Source organism: Spermophilus citellus, assembly GCF_964194105.1.
Source record: "Spermophilus citellus genome assembly, chromosome: 3".
Classification (NCBI taxonomy): domain Eukaryota; kingdom Metazoa; phylum Chordata; class Mammalia; order Rodentia; family Sciuridae; genus Spermophilus; species Spermophilus citellus.
This window is the reverse complement of record NC_138184.1, coordinates 61,957,141-61,973,861: the sequence shown is the minus strand read 5'-3', so window position 1 is coordinate 61,973,861 and position 16,721 is coordinate 61,957,141. Positions and strand designations below refer to the sequence as shown.

Sequence of the window (16,721 nt, the reverse complement as noted above, 5' to 3'; positions counted from 1 at the left end):
TTGGGTTCACATCACACATTGTTTATAGTTTAATATCTGGAAGGAGTTGAATCTTACCAGGCAGCAGTTGGGATACTTTGCCTGCCATTGGGGACTCTCATCTCATAGCACCCTGCTGTGTCTAATACAAATTATTTACTTAAAATTTGGTTTAAAGAAGGGGATTTGGGAAGGAAGACATGTTTTCTCACCTCTGATAGGAATGGAGGTTTCATTTCATTTTCTGAGGTCATGGGAACCAGAATGCTCAGATACACACTTGCAATGTGGCAGTCATTTGCCACATGTGTTTAATCAGTTCAATCAATCTGATTTCCTGCTTTTTTTTTAATGTGTATCCATTTCCTTTCTTAGTTAAAATAACTGACCGCCCTGCTCTGAAATTTCTTTTAATTTCACACTTTATTTTAACCTTTGTATTACTTTTTTGATAAATTATAGGTCAGATAAACTTGGGCAAACCCAAGGAACTACCATATACTGGAGGTTTGAAAAAAAAAAAAATGTCCTCAAAAATTAAAAGTATTCCTGGTTTCATAGATTTTTTTTTTTTCTTACCAGGGATTGAACCAGGGATGCTTAAATATTAAGTCATATCCTCAGCCCTTTTTTATATTTTATCTAGAGACAGGATCTTGCTAAGTTACTTAATGCTTCACTAAGTTCCCAAGGATGGCTTTGAACTTGCCATCTTGATGCCTCATCCTCTCATGTTGGAATTATAGGCATGTGTTTCATTGATTATTTTGAGTTTTATGCACGAAGGTATGAAAAACTCTTGTATTGTTATGTGTATATTTGAATGCAGAAAGAATTCTTATTGCAACATGCTATAATAATAAAATGCATAAATTCTTTAAAAATTTGAATTTATGAGCAATATTTTTTCTTTAGTGTTCTACTTCAGTAATATTCATCAGCTTTTTTTGGACCATTGGCATTTCCATCACTAGAGAGCTTGATGCATATTCAAACTTAGACTGCACCCCAGAAATACAGAATCACAGTCTGTTCTTTAATAAATTCTTCAATTCATGATTGTACACATTAAAATTGAGAAGCACTCTTCTAACTCAGTATAAAATTCTCTTCTGAGAAATATGCATAATTTATCTTATAAAATATAAACATAACAATTAAGATATATATTCTGATGTTTGCCTTAATTTTGCATTTTATTTCATGGAAGTGTAGTATATACACTGATGTTTTTGTTGCTTGTTTATTTTGTACTTATTTCATTCTCTTTTGAATGCATTTTCTTTCCTCAAAGATAGGTAATACATTAGAGTATACCACTCTGTTGAAAAGTATATTGAATTTTGAGGTTACTCTCCTATGTTAGAGCCAGTTCTTCTAACTCTCATTACAACTTGTGTCAAATTAAAATCATCAATTTATTACAACTTGTGACAAGTTAAAACTGTCAATTTATTACAACTTTTGTCAAATTAAAACTCTGCCAACCATGATCATAAGGTTGATGTTATATGTATTTATTCATTTTTATTTCAGGAACCATTAACATTTAGGGATGTGGCCATTGATTTTTCTGAAGAGGAATGGAAATACCTGAATCCTGCTCAGCAGAATTTATATAGAGATGTGATGTTAGAGATTTATAGAAGCCTGGTCTTTCTGGGTGAGCATAAATTTCCTTCTGAATCCCTAATTTCATTATCAATAGGTATTTTTCTTCCTTTGTAGAATATATCTTGGCAGCTTCCATTCCACATGATAAAATGTCAGATCCTTCTTTTTAGAATAAAGATCAGGCATTGGTGTAGAAAAGAAAATGTTAAAGATTTTTTTTTATGTTTAATCTATAATTTCTTTACAGTTTTGATAGTTCAAAGCAGTCCTCACAATCTAGAGACTGAAAATGCTTCCAAAGTATATTAGTGCTTCTCCCAGGAAAAACATTATAAATAAATAATTTTCTGGAATCTCCTGGTTTTTGTTTTTTTAATTCCTAATGAGGACAACATTAAGAACCATCAGTAGTTACAATGAGATTACCAAAATGTGTCATATTCCATTTTCCAATAAAGCCATCTTGCTTTATTTCACTCTGCCTTGGTCACTGTTCTGTCCCAAGAAGTAACTGTAGAATTTGAAAGAAAATTGACACGATATATCCAAGTGGGTAGAAATCCAATGAAAAAAATAATAAACTGTCAAAGAGGAAGCCACAGTTTAAAATGTTAATTGAGAAGCTAAAATTCAACAGAAATGCTTTATACAAACCTTGGTTTATTTATTTACTTTTTTTGCAGTCAGTTAAGAGCATACCCTGCCCTGTATTTACCGTGCTTCCTAATTCTAGAAGTTCCTCTTGTTCTCCAATAATATCACTACATTAAAATTAACAAAGTACTCCCTAATGCCTTTGAGGATTTGCATAATCTGACAGAAGTTTATTGATCTTCCCGGGGTGGGGGTGTGCACAGAGGTATCACTAGAAAATCTGTGCATATGTCTGAATAATTCTAAGTTAATCCATTGTAATACATAATATTGTAGAACAGTTTCTCTAATATTGTTTATCTATTCAAATTTTTTTATCAGAGATTTTTATACAGGCTTATACTGCATTTTCTTTAAAATATTTTTGCCATTTTATTAATAGCAATGATTCACAATGCCTGTTCCTTGTGGCTATATAAATATAGCTGAGAATTGTAATTTAAAGAGATTTTTTTAAGTAGTAGTTATTATCCCTGTTTTGTTTATGATTTATATATAGTACTTTGTTTACTTTGTTTATTTGACTATTCATATAATTTATCTAAATTTTATTATATAAATACATATAAATGTGTTTGGATACTGCAGATTGAAATCAGGGTTGCTATAATACTGAGATACATCTCCAGTTTTATAGTTTTATTTTGAAACAGATTCTTGCAAAGTTGCTTAAGCTGGTTTTATATTTCCATTTCCATTTCCCTGCCTCAGCCTTCCCAGCAGCTAGAATTACTAGCATATTCATCATCTCTACATAAATGAATTTGTTCTTTTATGTAGGAGTAAAACTTAAGCATTTCAAAGGTAGCTTACAAAGATTTCCACAATTCTGTTTATCTTTTATATATTTTTCAAATTTTAATTTTGATCAAAACCATTAACTAACTTACTTATACTTAAACCTACAGTCTTACATTCAAATTGTTTTGTAACATATTTCTAGAAAGTTTATTTTTACACAAAAATAAAATTCGTTTATCCCAAAAACAAGTGCTCACGTGTCTGTCACCCTTCCATCTCAGACACCATTTCTTCTTGCTTGCCCTAAAATTGAGGGCTAATTACTCTCAGTTTTGTTATATATGTCTTACTCATCTAACTTCATGATGAAATAAAACTATTGAATATTGTAGCTTTCATTATTTTTATATCAGGAAACATTTTCTTTATTTAGTTATTTATGTACCCTGGATACTCCATACAACTTTTAAAGTAACTTATTTTTTCCTGCTAAAATAATATTGAGTGTTTGATAGTTGTTTTGTGTTATTCTTAGCTTATTAAATCACTTTGTGTGGTATAGGGCCTTTTTTCTTCTACCATGGATGCTTAACAACTGAGTCACATGCACAACCCTTTTTAATTTTTACTTTTGAGACCGAGTCTTGCTAAATTTCTAAATCTGGCTTTGAAGTCACATTGATGAATTTTTGGTTACAAATTTCCTTTGGAGTCCCAACTAATTATAATAGAAAAAAATTTCAGTATTTAATAACTATTAACATTTTTTTTTTGTTCTTTTTACCTGGTCCCTTTGGGAGTATATTTCCATAAACTATTGAAAAGATTCTCTCTCTCTCTCTCTCTCTCTCTCTCTCTCTCTCTCTCTTTTTTTTTTTTTTTTTTTTGGTGGTATAATGAATTCAACTTGGGGGCACTCAAACACTGAGGCATATTGCCAGCCCTATTTTGTACTTTATTTAGAAACAAGGTCTCACTGAGTTGTTTAGCACCTCACTATGGTTGAAGCTGGCTTTGGACTCACAGTCCTCCTGTCTCACCCACCTAAGCCACTGGGATTACAGGCATGCACCACCACACCCAGCAAGATTGACTCTTAATGTAATTGACTCTTAATGTAAATAATACTTTTTAAAATTTTCTATTCCCTGTTTACTATTCCAATACTATTTTGTTCCTTTGCATTAATTGGGGATGGATGTCCCGTAGTATTACTTGGTTGCTTTCAATCATGTTGAATTCTTTCAGTGTTTGCCTTCTATATTTGGAAAATATGATTTGTGCTACACGTGTACTTACTACTATTGTATTCTAGAAATTGACCACATTTACCATTATATAATATTCTACTTTGCCTCTAATTATTTCTTATATTATCATCTGCATAATTTTGAATGTAATATTCTTTTCATCCTTTTGGTTTTAGAATACCTGTGACCTTATATCTAAAGGAAAACTCCTGTAGACTTAGATCTGACATAAGTACATATATTTAGGTTTAATCTTATTGGTTACATTATGTGCTCTGATTAGTTTTTTATAATAGATTATTTGTACTTAAATTACTGATGAGGAAGAACTTACTACTTTAAGCTTTTGAAGTTTGGGTTATTTCTTATAGTTTTTCCTACTTTTAAAAAACCACTTTAATTTGTGGTTCATATATTTTTTTAGAGTAATGTTTTGATACCTCCCTATTTTTCTTTATATCTTCTATAACAGTTTTTTTTTTATAAATTTGAAGTCACATAAAAGTTCTTCAAAGATGGTAGAATGAGTTGAGCATAATGTTTTCATGTTCATATATGAATTATGACCAGTGTAACTCTACATCATGTACAACCAAAAGATTGGTAAATTATTCTCCATGTATGTATGATATGTCAAGATACATTACACTGTCATATTAACAAAAATGAACAAATAAGAAATAAAACTACTTAGTTTGCACTTTTTTCTAAACTGAACTAACTTTGGTTTCTTATAAAAATCAGTGACTTTATATGTCTTGTCATGATTTGTTATTGATGTCATAGCTGTTTTTTATAATCTATACCAATTAACAGAGATTTATGATAATTTTTATCCTTTAGTCTTTCAAATTCTGTAGCAGAATTGAATGTTTTATGCACTACCATGACAGTAAAATGGAATTTACATTTGTGTATACTTTGCTTTTCTCCCTTTCAAATTTTTATGATTTATACTGTTGTGTAACTTTATTTTACTGAAAGAATTTTGTTTAGTGTTTCTCTTAGAACAGGTCTAAAAGTGAGGAAATTTTTGAGCATTTACATATCTTGATAACATGTATGTTTCTTTAGCTTCAAAAAATAGTATTTGTGTATACAGAATTCTAGATTAGTGTCTTTTGTCTTTAAACACACATGACTAAATGCTCCAATTCCTTTCTGGAAGACGTCTGCTAAGAATTCAACTATTAAACAAATAGAAGTATCTTTACAGATGACTCATTTATTTTTCTGGGTTCTATCAAAAATTTTTCTTGAAGAGTTTTAAAAAGTTGAGTATAAATGCTTTATCTTGAATCTTTTAATTAAGATTGTTAAATTTGATATTTTTTTCTCCCACATTTCTAATTTATCAGACATTGTTTCTTAAAGAATATTTCTAATACACAATTTTCCATTTTTCTATTGCTAATTTTTTTAAACTAAATTTCAGTCACTTTTCTTCATTGTTAATTAGTTCAATAATTATCAATCAGTTGGTTACTTGGCATTCTTTAGATAATTAACAACTCTCAATTTCCCAAGTGTCAATTTATAGTGTTATATAGTGTCTCTGCTTGAGTCAATTTTCTCTTTTTGTATGTGTGTTGTTAGTTTCATTGATGTTTTTCCACTTAAAATCCCTTTAAAAATACATGAGTATAGTCGTTTTGCAAAAGGTTTGAAAGTTACTAAATAAACAAAAATTGGTTATATGCAATGATACATAACTGTAATTTTAGATAATTTGGAGGCTAAGGCAATAGAATTGCAACTTTAAAATGAGCTTCTGCATCTTTGTGACATCCTGTCTCAAAACATATAAAAATGTATATATAGAAAGTCTATGGATGTAGTTCAGTGATAAAACACCCCTGTGTTTTATTTTAAGTTACATTTCCCCCAAACATAAAAGAAAAGAAATGAAGGAGAAAGTCGTTTTCTGCAACATTTGAGTCACATGTGGAATCTGAAAAAGTTGGACTGAGATCAGGCTGTAATTTGACAGTGTTATCACAGCATAGTCAAAGTTTGAGTGTTGTGTTCCTGTGAAATCTCAAGATCATTTTGGAAATGCTCACAAGTTTGTCACCATTTCAGTGTGGATTTTGTATATTTCTTTAGTAATAATGGGCTTAGATTATACTGCTTATGGATATTTTCCTGACCTTGGTAAAATTTTATATATTTGCAGAGTATATTCACCACAGTCTAATAAGTGGAATAATTTGTTATTTTAATTTCTTTCAGGAATGTCTCCTCATCAAATGCTAGAAATTTCAGCAGATCAAGGAATAAACTATTTATGGCAAACCATGAAAAATGGAAGGTATGGAAACTATTACAATAAAAATTTACTTTTAAAGAAGGAATGGAAAATTGTGGGACAGAGGGAAGGTCAGTAATTTATCTTAATGAACGTAACAAATGCATGATGATTATTTAAAATGAAGTCAGTTTATTTATTATATAACATCTTAGAAGACTCCTCAGAGTGAAAATATGTGTCAATCTACGTATATAAGCAACATTTCAGGCCATTATGAAACTATCTTCAAACTACCTTCAAAAAAATAATCATTCAGCCAGTTCTCTCAGCTTTAAAAATATGATTAGAAATATTTATTTAAATAAAATCAAAACAATGATTAAATACTGATTAATTAGTTATTTTTAAAAATGATTACTAATCTGTACATGAGTTCACATTAGACTAATGTCTGCAAATTATTAATATAATACTGCAGTACTCCAATCTGAAAATTCTATGGTGTGATAAAAAAGTAATTTTCTACATAGTATAGGTGAATTGTTTCTGTTTTAAACACACCTATAGTATTTCCACTTACAGACATGGAAAACACTCAGATTATGGAAAAATGGAAGAATAACAGCGAGTTTCACTAGTTCATTTCAGTTGACAAGAACTATTCAGTAATTAAATATTGTTTTAGGTGGAAGTTTGATAATCATTGCTTTTTAAATGAAACGAGAATTAAAAAAAAAAAAAAAGACGAAGAAGAGGAGGAGGAGAAGCAACTAGGTCTTTCTAGAAAACACCAAATAGTGCACTCCTTATCTGTCATGGATGGCAATTTAAGCAAAGGAAAGACTCAAGGAATTCTTGGCACAAGGCTCCCAGAATATCCAGAGTCCCTGTGGCCTACAGCTCTGCATCAAGCCCCAAAAGCAGACTTGGGGGCCTTATTAAAATACTGGGAAGGCTTCTGAGATAAGTCTGGGTGCAAGCGAAGAGGTAGAAAACACTTCTGGGTAAGGAGTAGCAGGATGGGTGTTGGGGCAGATTAGGGGAGGTGAAAGACTAAAGGTTGTAAATCAGAAAATTCTGCAGAAAATTAAAACCACCATACTTAGCAGGTAAGGTGACCTTTGAAGGAGGCATGGCTCACCATCAACCATCTCCCCTGTAGGGAACAGTGTTCTAGTCTCTCTTTGGCATATCATGAGTGTTTCTACACTTTCAGAAGCACATTTTTTAAAGACACTCTATTCTGGGACTCTCCCTGACTTTTGATAATTTGAGTCAAGTGCATCTATAAATTCATTTCTAATTTTAATTCCACTAGAAATGATCTTGGTGTACATTCAGTGCTATTTAAAGGCTCATAAGTTAGCAAAATCCTCCATTTGATTGCTTCACTTTCCATAGCAACAACATCTTCAATAGAACTCCAAGTTGGAATCTGAAAAGATTTGTGTATTTTGTGGGGTTTTTTTTTGTTGTTGTTGTTTGTTTGTTTGTTTTGTAGGATGGGGTTTGCTCTTATACATAGGAAGGAAAATATTTGAAGCGTCAAATCCAGAGACTTCCTGGATCACATCCATGTCTCCAGTAAGCTTAATACTGTTGTTATGAGATTCTTCTGAGTCCATAGCCCTAATTATCTGGCCATCCCAAGGAATGTGCCTTCAACAAATGCAAAGTGACTTCTTTCTCATTTTGGTTAGCTAGTTAAACATAGGGATTTTTAGCAAGAGTCATAGTGATAGTGATTTTTGCTAGAAAGTTAAGAATCCAACATAGAAAGGCAACTGAGAGAAAAGCACTGTGGTTACTAAAGGTTTTGGCCAAGACACCAGCTGGCTTGTCCACCAAGAGGGGCCAGAACTTGGCATGAGCCAAGGTGTGCAGCACATGTACTCATTCTGGTAAAGGAAAAAGCCTGATTCAGATGGACGTGTGGATTGGCAACCACTGGGGCTAGTTAGGGGGGAGCTGGCCTTTACAAGGGTGGACTTGAGACACAATAGTATATTCCTGGGCATAGCTCAAGGGGTTAACATTGTGTCAGCATGATATAGCAAATGGAGTGTTTCACCTTCCACCCAGATCTTAGGCATTTTATCCTCCAGGGTTAGAAAACTACTGCTTCCTGTGATCTAGTCACCGGAATTTTGAAACTGACTGAATTCTTAGGCACTTAACAGTTACTAGTGTTACTCTCTGACAAAAGGCAGAAGAGAGTGCCATCACTGCAAACAACTGAAGTCCAAAAGCAACAACTGTCATTGGGATGGCCTCATAGCCTGCTGGGGAAAGAAATGTATATAAAGACACTGGTATCTGACCACTGCCCTCGGTTCCTATCACATTTCTCTTCAAGTAGAAGACTTTATCCTGTCTTACTCCAACTGCAAAAGAAAAGGAAGCTCTGTTCATACAATCCTCCCCATATATTCACCTTGTCTTTGGAAAAAAGCATTGCCTGGTACTTCCTTCCAATAGAACCTCTCTCCAGGTTGCAGACTAGGACAGGAAAGCATGGTTACCATATAGCAAAACTGCTTAGTCCTTAGGAAAGTAACCAAGATAATTTGAAAACATTCTTTAATTATGGGAACCAGGTTTTTTTGTTGTTGTTGTTTGTTTGTTATAGCAACATATAAACTGTTTCTGTGACTATTGTGCATCACAGACCTGGCTGTGTTCCAGGAGGTTGAAGGCAGGAGGCACTCAACAGTTACTAGTGTAGTGTCTGACAAAAGGCAGAAGTGAGTGCCATCACTGCAAACAACTGAAGTCCAAAAGCAACAACTGTCATTGGGATGGCTTTAACCTGATTACTCAGAAATAATAATCCATAGTGGTAAGAAACACTCTGAAAATTATTGATGTTTTTGTTCTTAAAGCCAATGTAATATGGGATTGTTCTTTCCAGGGGCCAAACCCAACAGTGTGTGTGTGTGTGTGTATGTGTGTGTGTGTGTTCATGCATACAAGAAAACAGTATTCTAATTTTCCTGATTGGGCAACCCAGTCATGCACAGCTTTCCAATACTTCAGTCCCTAAAGGAAGGGCATGCAATCATCTTCCAACTCAAAAATCAGTTTTTCTTCCTGATTTGTCTAAAGCTTTCATAAAAGTTTCTCTGACACGTTTTTAGTGGCAGTATAATACGAACTACCACTTGGTATTACAACATGCAACACTGTTTAAATGTGGTCTTCACAGATTCTCGTTTATAAAGCACTCTTTGGTGGAAGACAAGTAGCTTGGGTAGTTCACAGTGATTCTGCTATAGACAATAACAAAACAAAAGCATTCAGGAATGTCCAGGTACAGGTTGTCCTAGAGTTCTAGGCAATGCAGGTCTTGCAATATGTAGCTGTAGCTCTTCTGTATATTGAGCATGGTTGACCATCAGTGCCATGAACAGGGGGATACATCAGCCCGACTCAGCAGTGGATCAATACTCTGCTTTATGGAATTGGCTGTGGCCCTTCATGGGGCCATAACCATGACCCAAAGCATATTCATGTTCAACAAGGCCCCCACCAGCCTGAAGCAGGTGCTAGTGGGTGAGGTGTGTGTGGCAGTGCTGTGGGAACGTGAAACTTCCCCTGAACCCAAGAAAGCAGCTGAAAATATGTTAGTCACTTTTGAGGATATATGTGTACCTTTAAATATTCTCCACAGAGTTACTTAGAATTATACCCTTTCTCTAAATAAATGACAATATTTGCAACTGAGTCCGGTTTATGTTTCATTTAGTTACTGGAATACTTTGAAATATAGCATTGAGTAAACATTCACTTAAACATTTCTATAGACAAGAGGTTAAAAAATAAAGAACATATTTCTGACTGTGATCAATCTCATTCTTATTTTACAAAAAGACTGATGTATAGTTTTTCCTTGTGCTAAAACATGGAATTTTCATGAATGTGGGAAGATTTGTACTTACCTACAATTGCTTAAGATAAATTCAGATATAGATAATTAGATCTCTACATTTATGATAAATCATTCAAGATCTTTTGACAGGTCTGTACCCTAAGTAATTAGCACTATATTTATTTTTGTGTAAATCAGTATAATTCTGTGAAACTCATCAAAATTTAATACCTTTTTTAAGTCCTAGAAAACATCAGTGTGACCATTTAAAAAAGAAGGTTTATGAACACAATAAAAGTGAGAAAGACTCAAAATGTATCCATCCAAACTTTCATATCCAAGAAAAGAATTATCAATGTAAGGAATGTGAAAGAGCTTTAAATAAACTTGAAAGCATTACTGAACATCACATAATTCATACTGGAGAGAAGCCCTACGAATGTAAAGAATGTGGCAAAGCTTTTAATAAAAGAGCACACCTTTCTCGTCACCAAAGAATTCATACTGGAGAGAGGCCATACAAATGTGAAGAATGTGGTAAAGATTTTAATCGAAAATCACACCTTATGCATCACCAAAAAATTCATACTGGAGAGAAGCCATATGAATGTAAAGAGTGTGGCAAAGCTTTTAATCAACGATCATCCCTTACCCGTCATCAGAGAATTCACACTGGAGAGAAGCCATACAAATGTACAGAATGCAGCAGAGCTTTTGCTCTCAAGAAAACCCTTACTGATCACCAGAGAATTCATACTGGAGAGAAGCCATACAAATGTAAAGAATGTGGCAAAGCTTTTAATCGAGGCTCACATCTTAATAAACACCAGAGTATTCATACTGGAGAGAAGCCACACAATTGTAAAGAATGTGGCAAAGCATTTAATCAAAGATCACGTCTTATACAACACCAGAGAATTCATGCTGGAGAAGACATAGAATGTAAAGATTCTTATATTCCTTATAGGTCACCAGAGAATTTATACTGGAGGGAACCCATATAAATATAAAGAATGTGTTAGTCAAATTTCCAGCCTCAATGTTGACCAGAAAATTTATACTAGGGAAGAGCCATACAAATGTGAAGAATGTGGCAGAGTTTCTAAGTATGTTTCAAGTGTTATGAAGTACCAGAGAATTCATAGTTGAGAATTTTTGGAAATCTATAAAATGAAAAGTCATTCAATGTACAATCACACCTTATTGATCACCAGACATTTTATACTAGAAAGGCAACTTACTATACTAAAAAGAAATGTGGCAAAGTTTTAATCAAAACTCACCATTTAAAATTTATCAAAGACATTATAGTAGTGATTACACCCTACAAATGTAAACAATGTGACAAAGCTTTTAATGAAGGTTCACGTCTTAAAAAAATCTCCACAGATTGAGTATTAAAGAGAAGCCCTATAAATGCCAATGATACATCAGAGCTTTAGTCAAATTTTTTAAAAAAGCATACTCTATCAAAACCTAATGCATACAATGTGTGCAGAAAACCCTGTAACTTGCATGCCTTGCATATGCTTCTGAATATAATAATTTTCAGGGAGATTATATATTAATAGAGAACGTGACATTACTTTTGTAGTAGCTTAAAATTTAATTGGCATAACTAGTTAATGTGATAGAAATAAAGAAATTCTTAGATAACACCATGGTACAGACTGTCAGGAACTGCCCTGGATGCAGATCCCTTCAATTCCTGATGCACCAGGTTCTGAATAATTACCGTCTTTAGTCTGGCATGGTAGTCCCAGGTCACAGTAACTTCGGAGTTACCCCAGCTAGGATAACAAGGTATGCCTCCAGGAGTAGGTGTTACCCACTGAGGTTGATTTACACTCACCTGTTCCTTTGTAATCCTACCCCTTTGTTCTTTTGGGGATAGAATGTTCCATGGAACTTCCCCTTGTGTATCTCCTATATAAGAATAAATAATTCCAGTGGCTCTCTCCTTCCATGGACCTTTAAGGTTGGACAGCCATCACAGACTCTGAGAAGTTACTACTGTGTGCTTGTTGTGATTTTTTTTTTGTCATTTTCTTAAGTTATTGGAATAGTCAAATTTTGTGAAGCCAGAATTGGGTCTCCAGTTAGGGTAGATGGCAATAAATGGAGGCCCCATTGGGATTCCAGCATAAATTTTAGAAATTTAGTGGGTTTGGTATTTTTCTCCAGATGTTAAGCCCACTTAGGATTTCAGGGTATTATCAGTTAAGTTGGAGAAAATAAGTGAATTAGAAGAAAAACAATGTAACATTAAACTTATAATATCTGGATTTTTTTTTTCCTTTAGAAACAGCAAAAATTTTCTGCAACTCTGGGGAAAATAAATAGACATACAAAATGAGAAATTAGAAAATTCAAAGTACCACAGAAATTAAGATGATAAGGAGTATGTTGCTAAGTTTTGCCCTCTTCCATGGGAAAAGTGATTTATAGATTTTTTTTTTAAAAAAATTTATATTTTGAAATATTAGGTAAAGATTTTCTGGGTTATATGTCAGGAATCCACATTTGGAGAGTGAGAAAACAAAAGAAAAGTTGTTTTTTATTGTTGTTGGTTTTTGTTTGTTTGTTTAATGGTAAATTGTTACAAGGTGGGGGGGGTGGATTTGTCTACTTTTAAAGAGACTTTTTTTTTTTTTTCCAGCTGTTTTGGGGCAGATACAGGGCTTTGACCGCTGCCCCCTGTGGAGCAGCCAGATAATTCTGCCACTTAAAAACCCTAGTTTAACTGGGCACATGTTGCCTTAGAATTTGGTAATGGTGGCATCATCTGCTGAGGGGCCCATTTTTTATGTTAAAAGAGTTTTTGAGGTGCTCCCAGGAGAGTGAGCACTAAGGAAACAAAATGCGGGGAGATGGTCCTTTGAGAGAAGACTATCCGCTTACCCTGGCTGCGCAGTTCACAGAGTGGGAAATGACAAAATTTTGGCATGGCCATCCAAGCACAGGCCCACTAGCACCAGCATAAACTGTTGGCACTTCCCTGGCTGTATCCCAAGCAGGAACAGACCAAGTAAGACCTGGACATCTGGGGAAATTTGGGGAGCAAACACAAGGGCGGGGTCATAGGGCAAACCCAAGCTGGAGTCAGCAGCTGCAGCCATGACCATCAGCCCCGCTTCTCCTGCCTCATGCCAACTGGCCCATCAGCCAGGGGAACACAAGGTCACCGCTTCAACCTCCCGGACCCTCGGGGAATGGCGAATGGCAAAGTGCCGCAAGATGTGAGTCGCAGAGGGACTACAGGTGGGGGAAGGCAGACTGATTGAAGAAAGTATGACCCATTGGGGAAGTTTCCAGGGCACTTACCCCGAGCAGGACCCTATGGTGGGCAATAAGCCAAGCCCCCACGGGGTGAATGTGGATGCAAAGCCCGCCCCAGTAGGGAGAACCCATGTCTTGCACTGCCACAGTGTCAGGTGCAGCCACAGCTGCTGGCAATGGCCATGCCCACTGGCCATATGCTGTTTTCTCACCATGACAACCACTGGCAAAAGCAGACAGTACACGCCAAGCTACCACGGGGCTTGGCCAGGACTGCTGGTAATCACACATGTGGATACACAAGGTTTCAAACAGAGCCTAGTGGTACATTGTGGTTACATGCTTTTACACAAAAAATTCTGTAGCCACAAGGAGAGAGAAATGTGGCAGATAAGTCCCACCTCTAGCAGTCTTCCTATTGTTCATTTCATTGTCACCCAAACAGGGCTTTTTGGTCCTGGCTTGCAACCATTAACCTATACTTTCTGTTTCACACAAGGCTGCTCTGGAAGCTACACAGAGCCTAAATTTTACTTAAGGATGCCCACCTGTAAATACTAACAAAAGATATCCTTTTCAGGCAAAATTTAATTTCATGTTCCTGCCTGTATCCTAATGTGTTCTCAAGCTTAAAAAGAAAAAAAAAAAATCTGATTTTTATCCTTCACCAGGTTCTCTTAGAAACTTTTTATAGCTGTTTTATTAAGAAAAGTTGCAGAGGTACTATAGTAATTATAAGAGGTTATAAGGATTAGTGTTCTCCAAATTAAAGTTGTACATGACACCTACTTAAAGGATAATATTCTGAGATATAGAGATATTTTAAGACATTCTCTGAGAGATTGGGGGGGTCTACTTAAATTGTTAGGATGAATCAGCTAGTCTATATTCTGGGAAATTACAATAATCAATAAAAAGTATCTAATTTTCATATCTAGCCTCAACTACTATCATCAAAAAAGGGCCTAAAAACTTGAAAGATCAAAGGAACCTCTAAAACTTAATATAGACCAAAACAAATTCAGAGAGATTTTTTAAAAGGTCCAAATAAATGTACTGTAGGGTTTCAGAATGTATGCCAGATGTCTAATCTTACCTAGAGAAATATTATGCTATTACTTGGCTAAACTATGAAATAGAAGGCCATCTTAAAAACAGTTTTAAAGGAGATTTATCTTAACCATGTCCCACTAACACAGAATAGGGACAAGCCTGACAGTTTGGAGCAGACAGTTCCCCAGGACAGATTGGTATCTAACAGATAAACAAAATGCCTAAAATATAATTTTAGGGGCTGGGGCTATAGCTCAATGGTAGAGTGCCTGCCTCACACATGTGAGGCACTGGGTTCAGTCTTCGGCACCACATAAAAATAAAAATATTGTGTCCAACTACAACTAAAAAAAAAAAGTTAAAGAGTTTTTAAAAATCATAATTTTAGTGAGTCTTTAGAAAAAATCTACTATTTTTCATAGAGAGACTTAAAAAAAGACAATACAGTACCTTAAAATTATAGGGGGCCACCCATTTGAAAAGATGTGTTTATCTCCAGTTAGCCCTAGACATTCCAAGGGATTTACAAAGGTTAACATAATTCTAGCCAAGTTTAGATGTTACAGCATAGTTAAATGCAGCACAAATGAAGAAACAGAAAGACAAACATAGAGATTAAAATGCTACTCAAAGCTCCAAGAGAAATAAATTTCCTGGGTAAAATGTTTGCTCCTAAGTTACAGATTTTGAAACCCCCTTAACATTAAAACAGGGCCTTACTTCAAGCACCTGGCAACAGTTTATTACTGAAAAAGAAAAGAAAAAAAGTCTGAAAATAGTTATGCAAATAAATCAGCTCAATAATCAATAGCATATTTCAATAAAAAACTAACATAATAGACCTTTTCTCAACTTTAATAATATCTGACAATGTCCTACATACATTGATATTTTAAAATGAATAAAACCATAATTATACATAATTATTAGCCAATTTTACTACATTAAATAAGTTATTAAGGGTGCTCATACAACTGTTTTTTTTTTTAATGCACAAAGATTGTTTGTAATAGATCCCTAAAAATGTTATTGCTAGCTCAATGTCATGTAAATTCTAAATTAGATCACTGTCTTAAACCACACTGTGGACTTGTTTTTACCCATTAACATTTGAGATACTAATTCCCCCTACTTAGGTCAACATTAAGTTGATAACCATAATGCCAGTTTTTCATGGATTCATAGATAAAAGACTGTTCATTTCTCTATTTCATTCTTTATTAATGGTAATAAAATATCTTCTCTAGGCTTATTTAACATATGTACTTCCTATTTTGGATAGATTTCTATATATTTCTCATGCCCCTAGTAAAGACCACCACTACTACATTAATATCTCTGTCTCTTGCTTCTTTCCAAATTAAGATAAATAAATTTAAGTTAATCTAGAGCTAATTTCAGCCTGCAAATATTTATATACAACTTATTGTATTCTTCATTTTTGGTAATTCTGTTAAAGTCAAAATCAAGTCATACATTTAGTAAAGGGTAAGTTTCTATTTACCTTGTTCCCATTAAATAACTTCTGTCAAGTTTCACAACCAGCTAAAGATAATAAATCTTTTCTTATTATTTAAATACTTGTACTACATTAAACATTGCTTAAAACTAATGATACTATGGCTTATGCCAAGCCTCTACTCAATTTTATTAAATAAAAAGATGGGAAAAGAGAACCCCACGGCACATAATAGATGTTACAAAATATTTTTTTAAATTTTTCTTAATTGTGATACTGGGAGTCTTACTGCTACTGAACGTGATTAGTAAGTTAAATCAAATTTCAAAAGAGTTTAAACTGGTCATTGTGGAAAGGTTGAAAAACCTCACACAGGAAGATAAATTTCCAGCTGCATAGTTTACAGCCATGCAGCTTCATGGGCTTGTCAGGTAAGTAAAAATTATGAACAAACATCCATGGACCCATTTCTCAAGTCCACCCTCAAAGAAAAATACACACACACACACACACACACACACACACACTCACATGTTGTAGTTGGACACAATACTTTTATTTATCTTTATGTGG

General features: G+C 34.2%; 1 protein-coding gene across 13 annotated transcripts in view; it reads left to right on the top strand.

Moving 5' to 3' along the window:
* The window catches only part of LOC308644193 (zinc finger protein 519-like), a 93,527-nt gene that overhangs the window by 53,478 nt on the left and 23,328 nt on the right, over nucleotides 1–16,721 (top strand). For 7 of the 13 annotated variants that reach the window (XR_014020915.1, XR_014020916.1, XR_014020917.1 and 4 more), the window contains 3 exons: nucleotides 1,516–1,642; nucleotides 6,471–6,549; nucleotides 10,599–10,731. Coding sequence is in view for 6 of the 13 variants with exons in the window: in XM_081285019.1 (XP_081141145.1) it covers nucleotides 1,516–1,642; nucleotides 6,471–6,549; nucleotides 10,599–11,361 (969 nt within the window). In the remaining 7 variants the exon portion in view is untranslated. The other 6 variants (XM_081285019.1, XM_081285020.1, XM_081285023.1 and 3 more) reach the window with 5 other exon arrangements.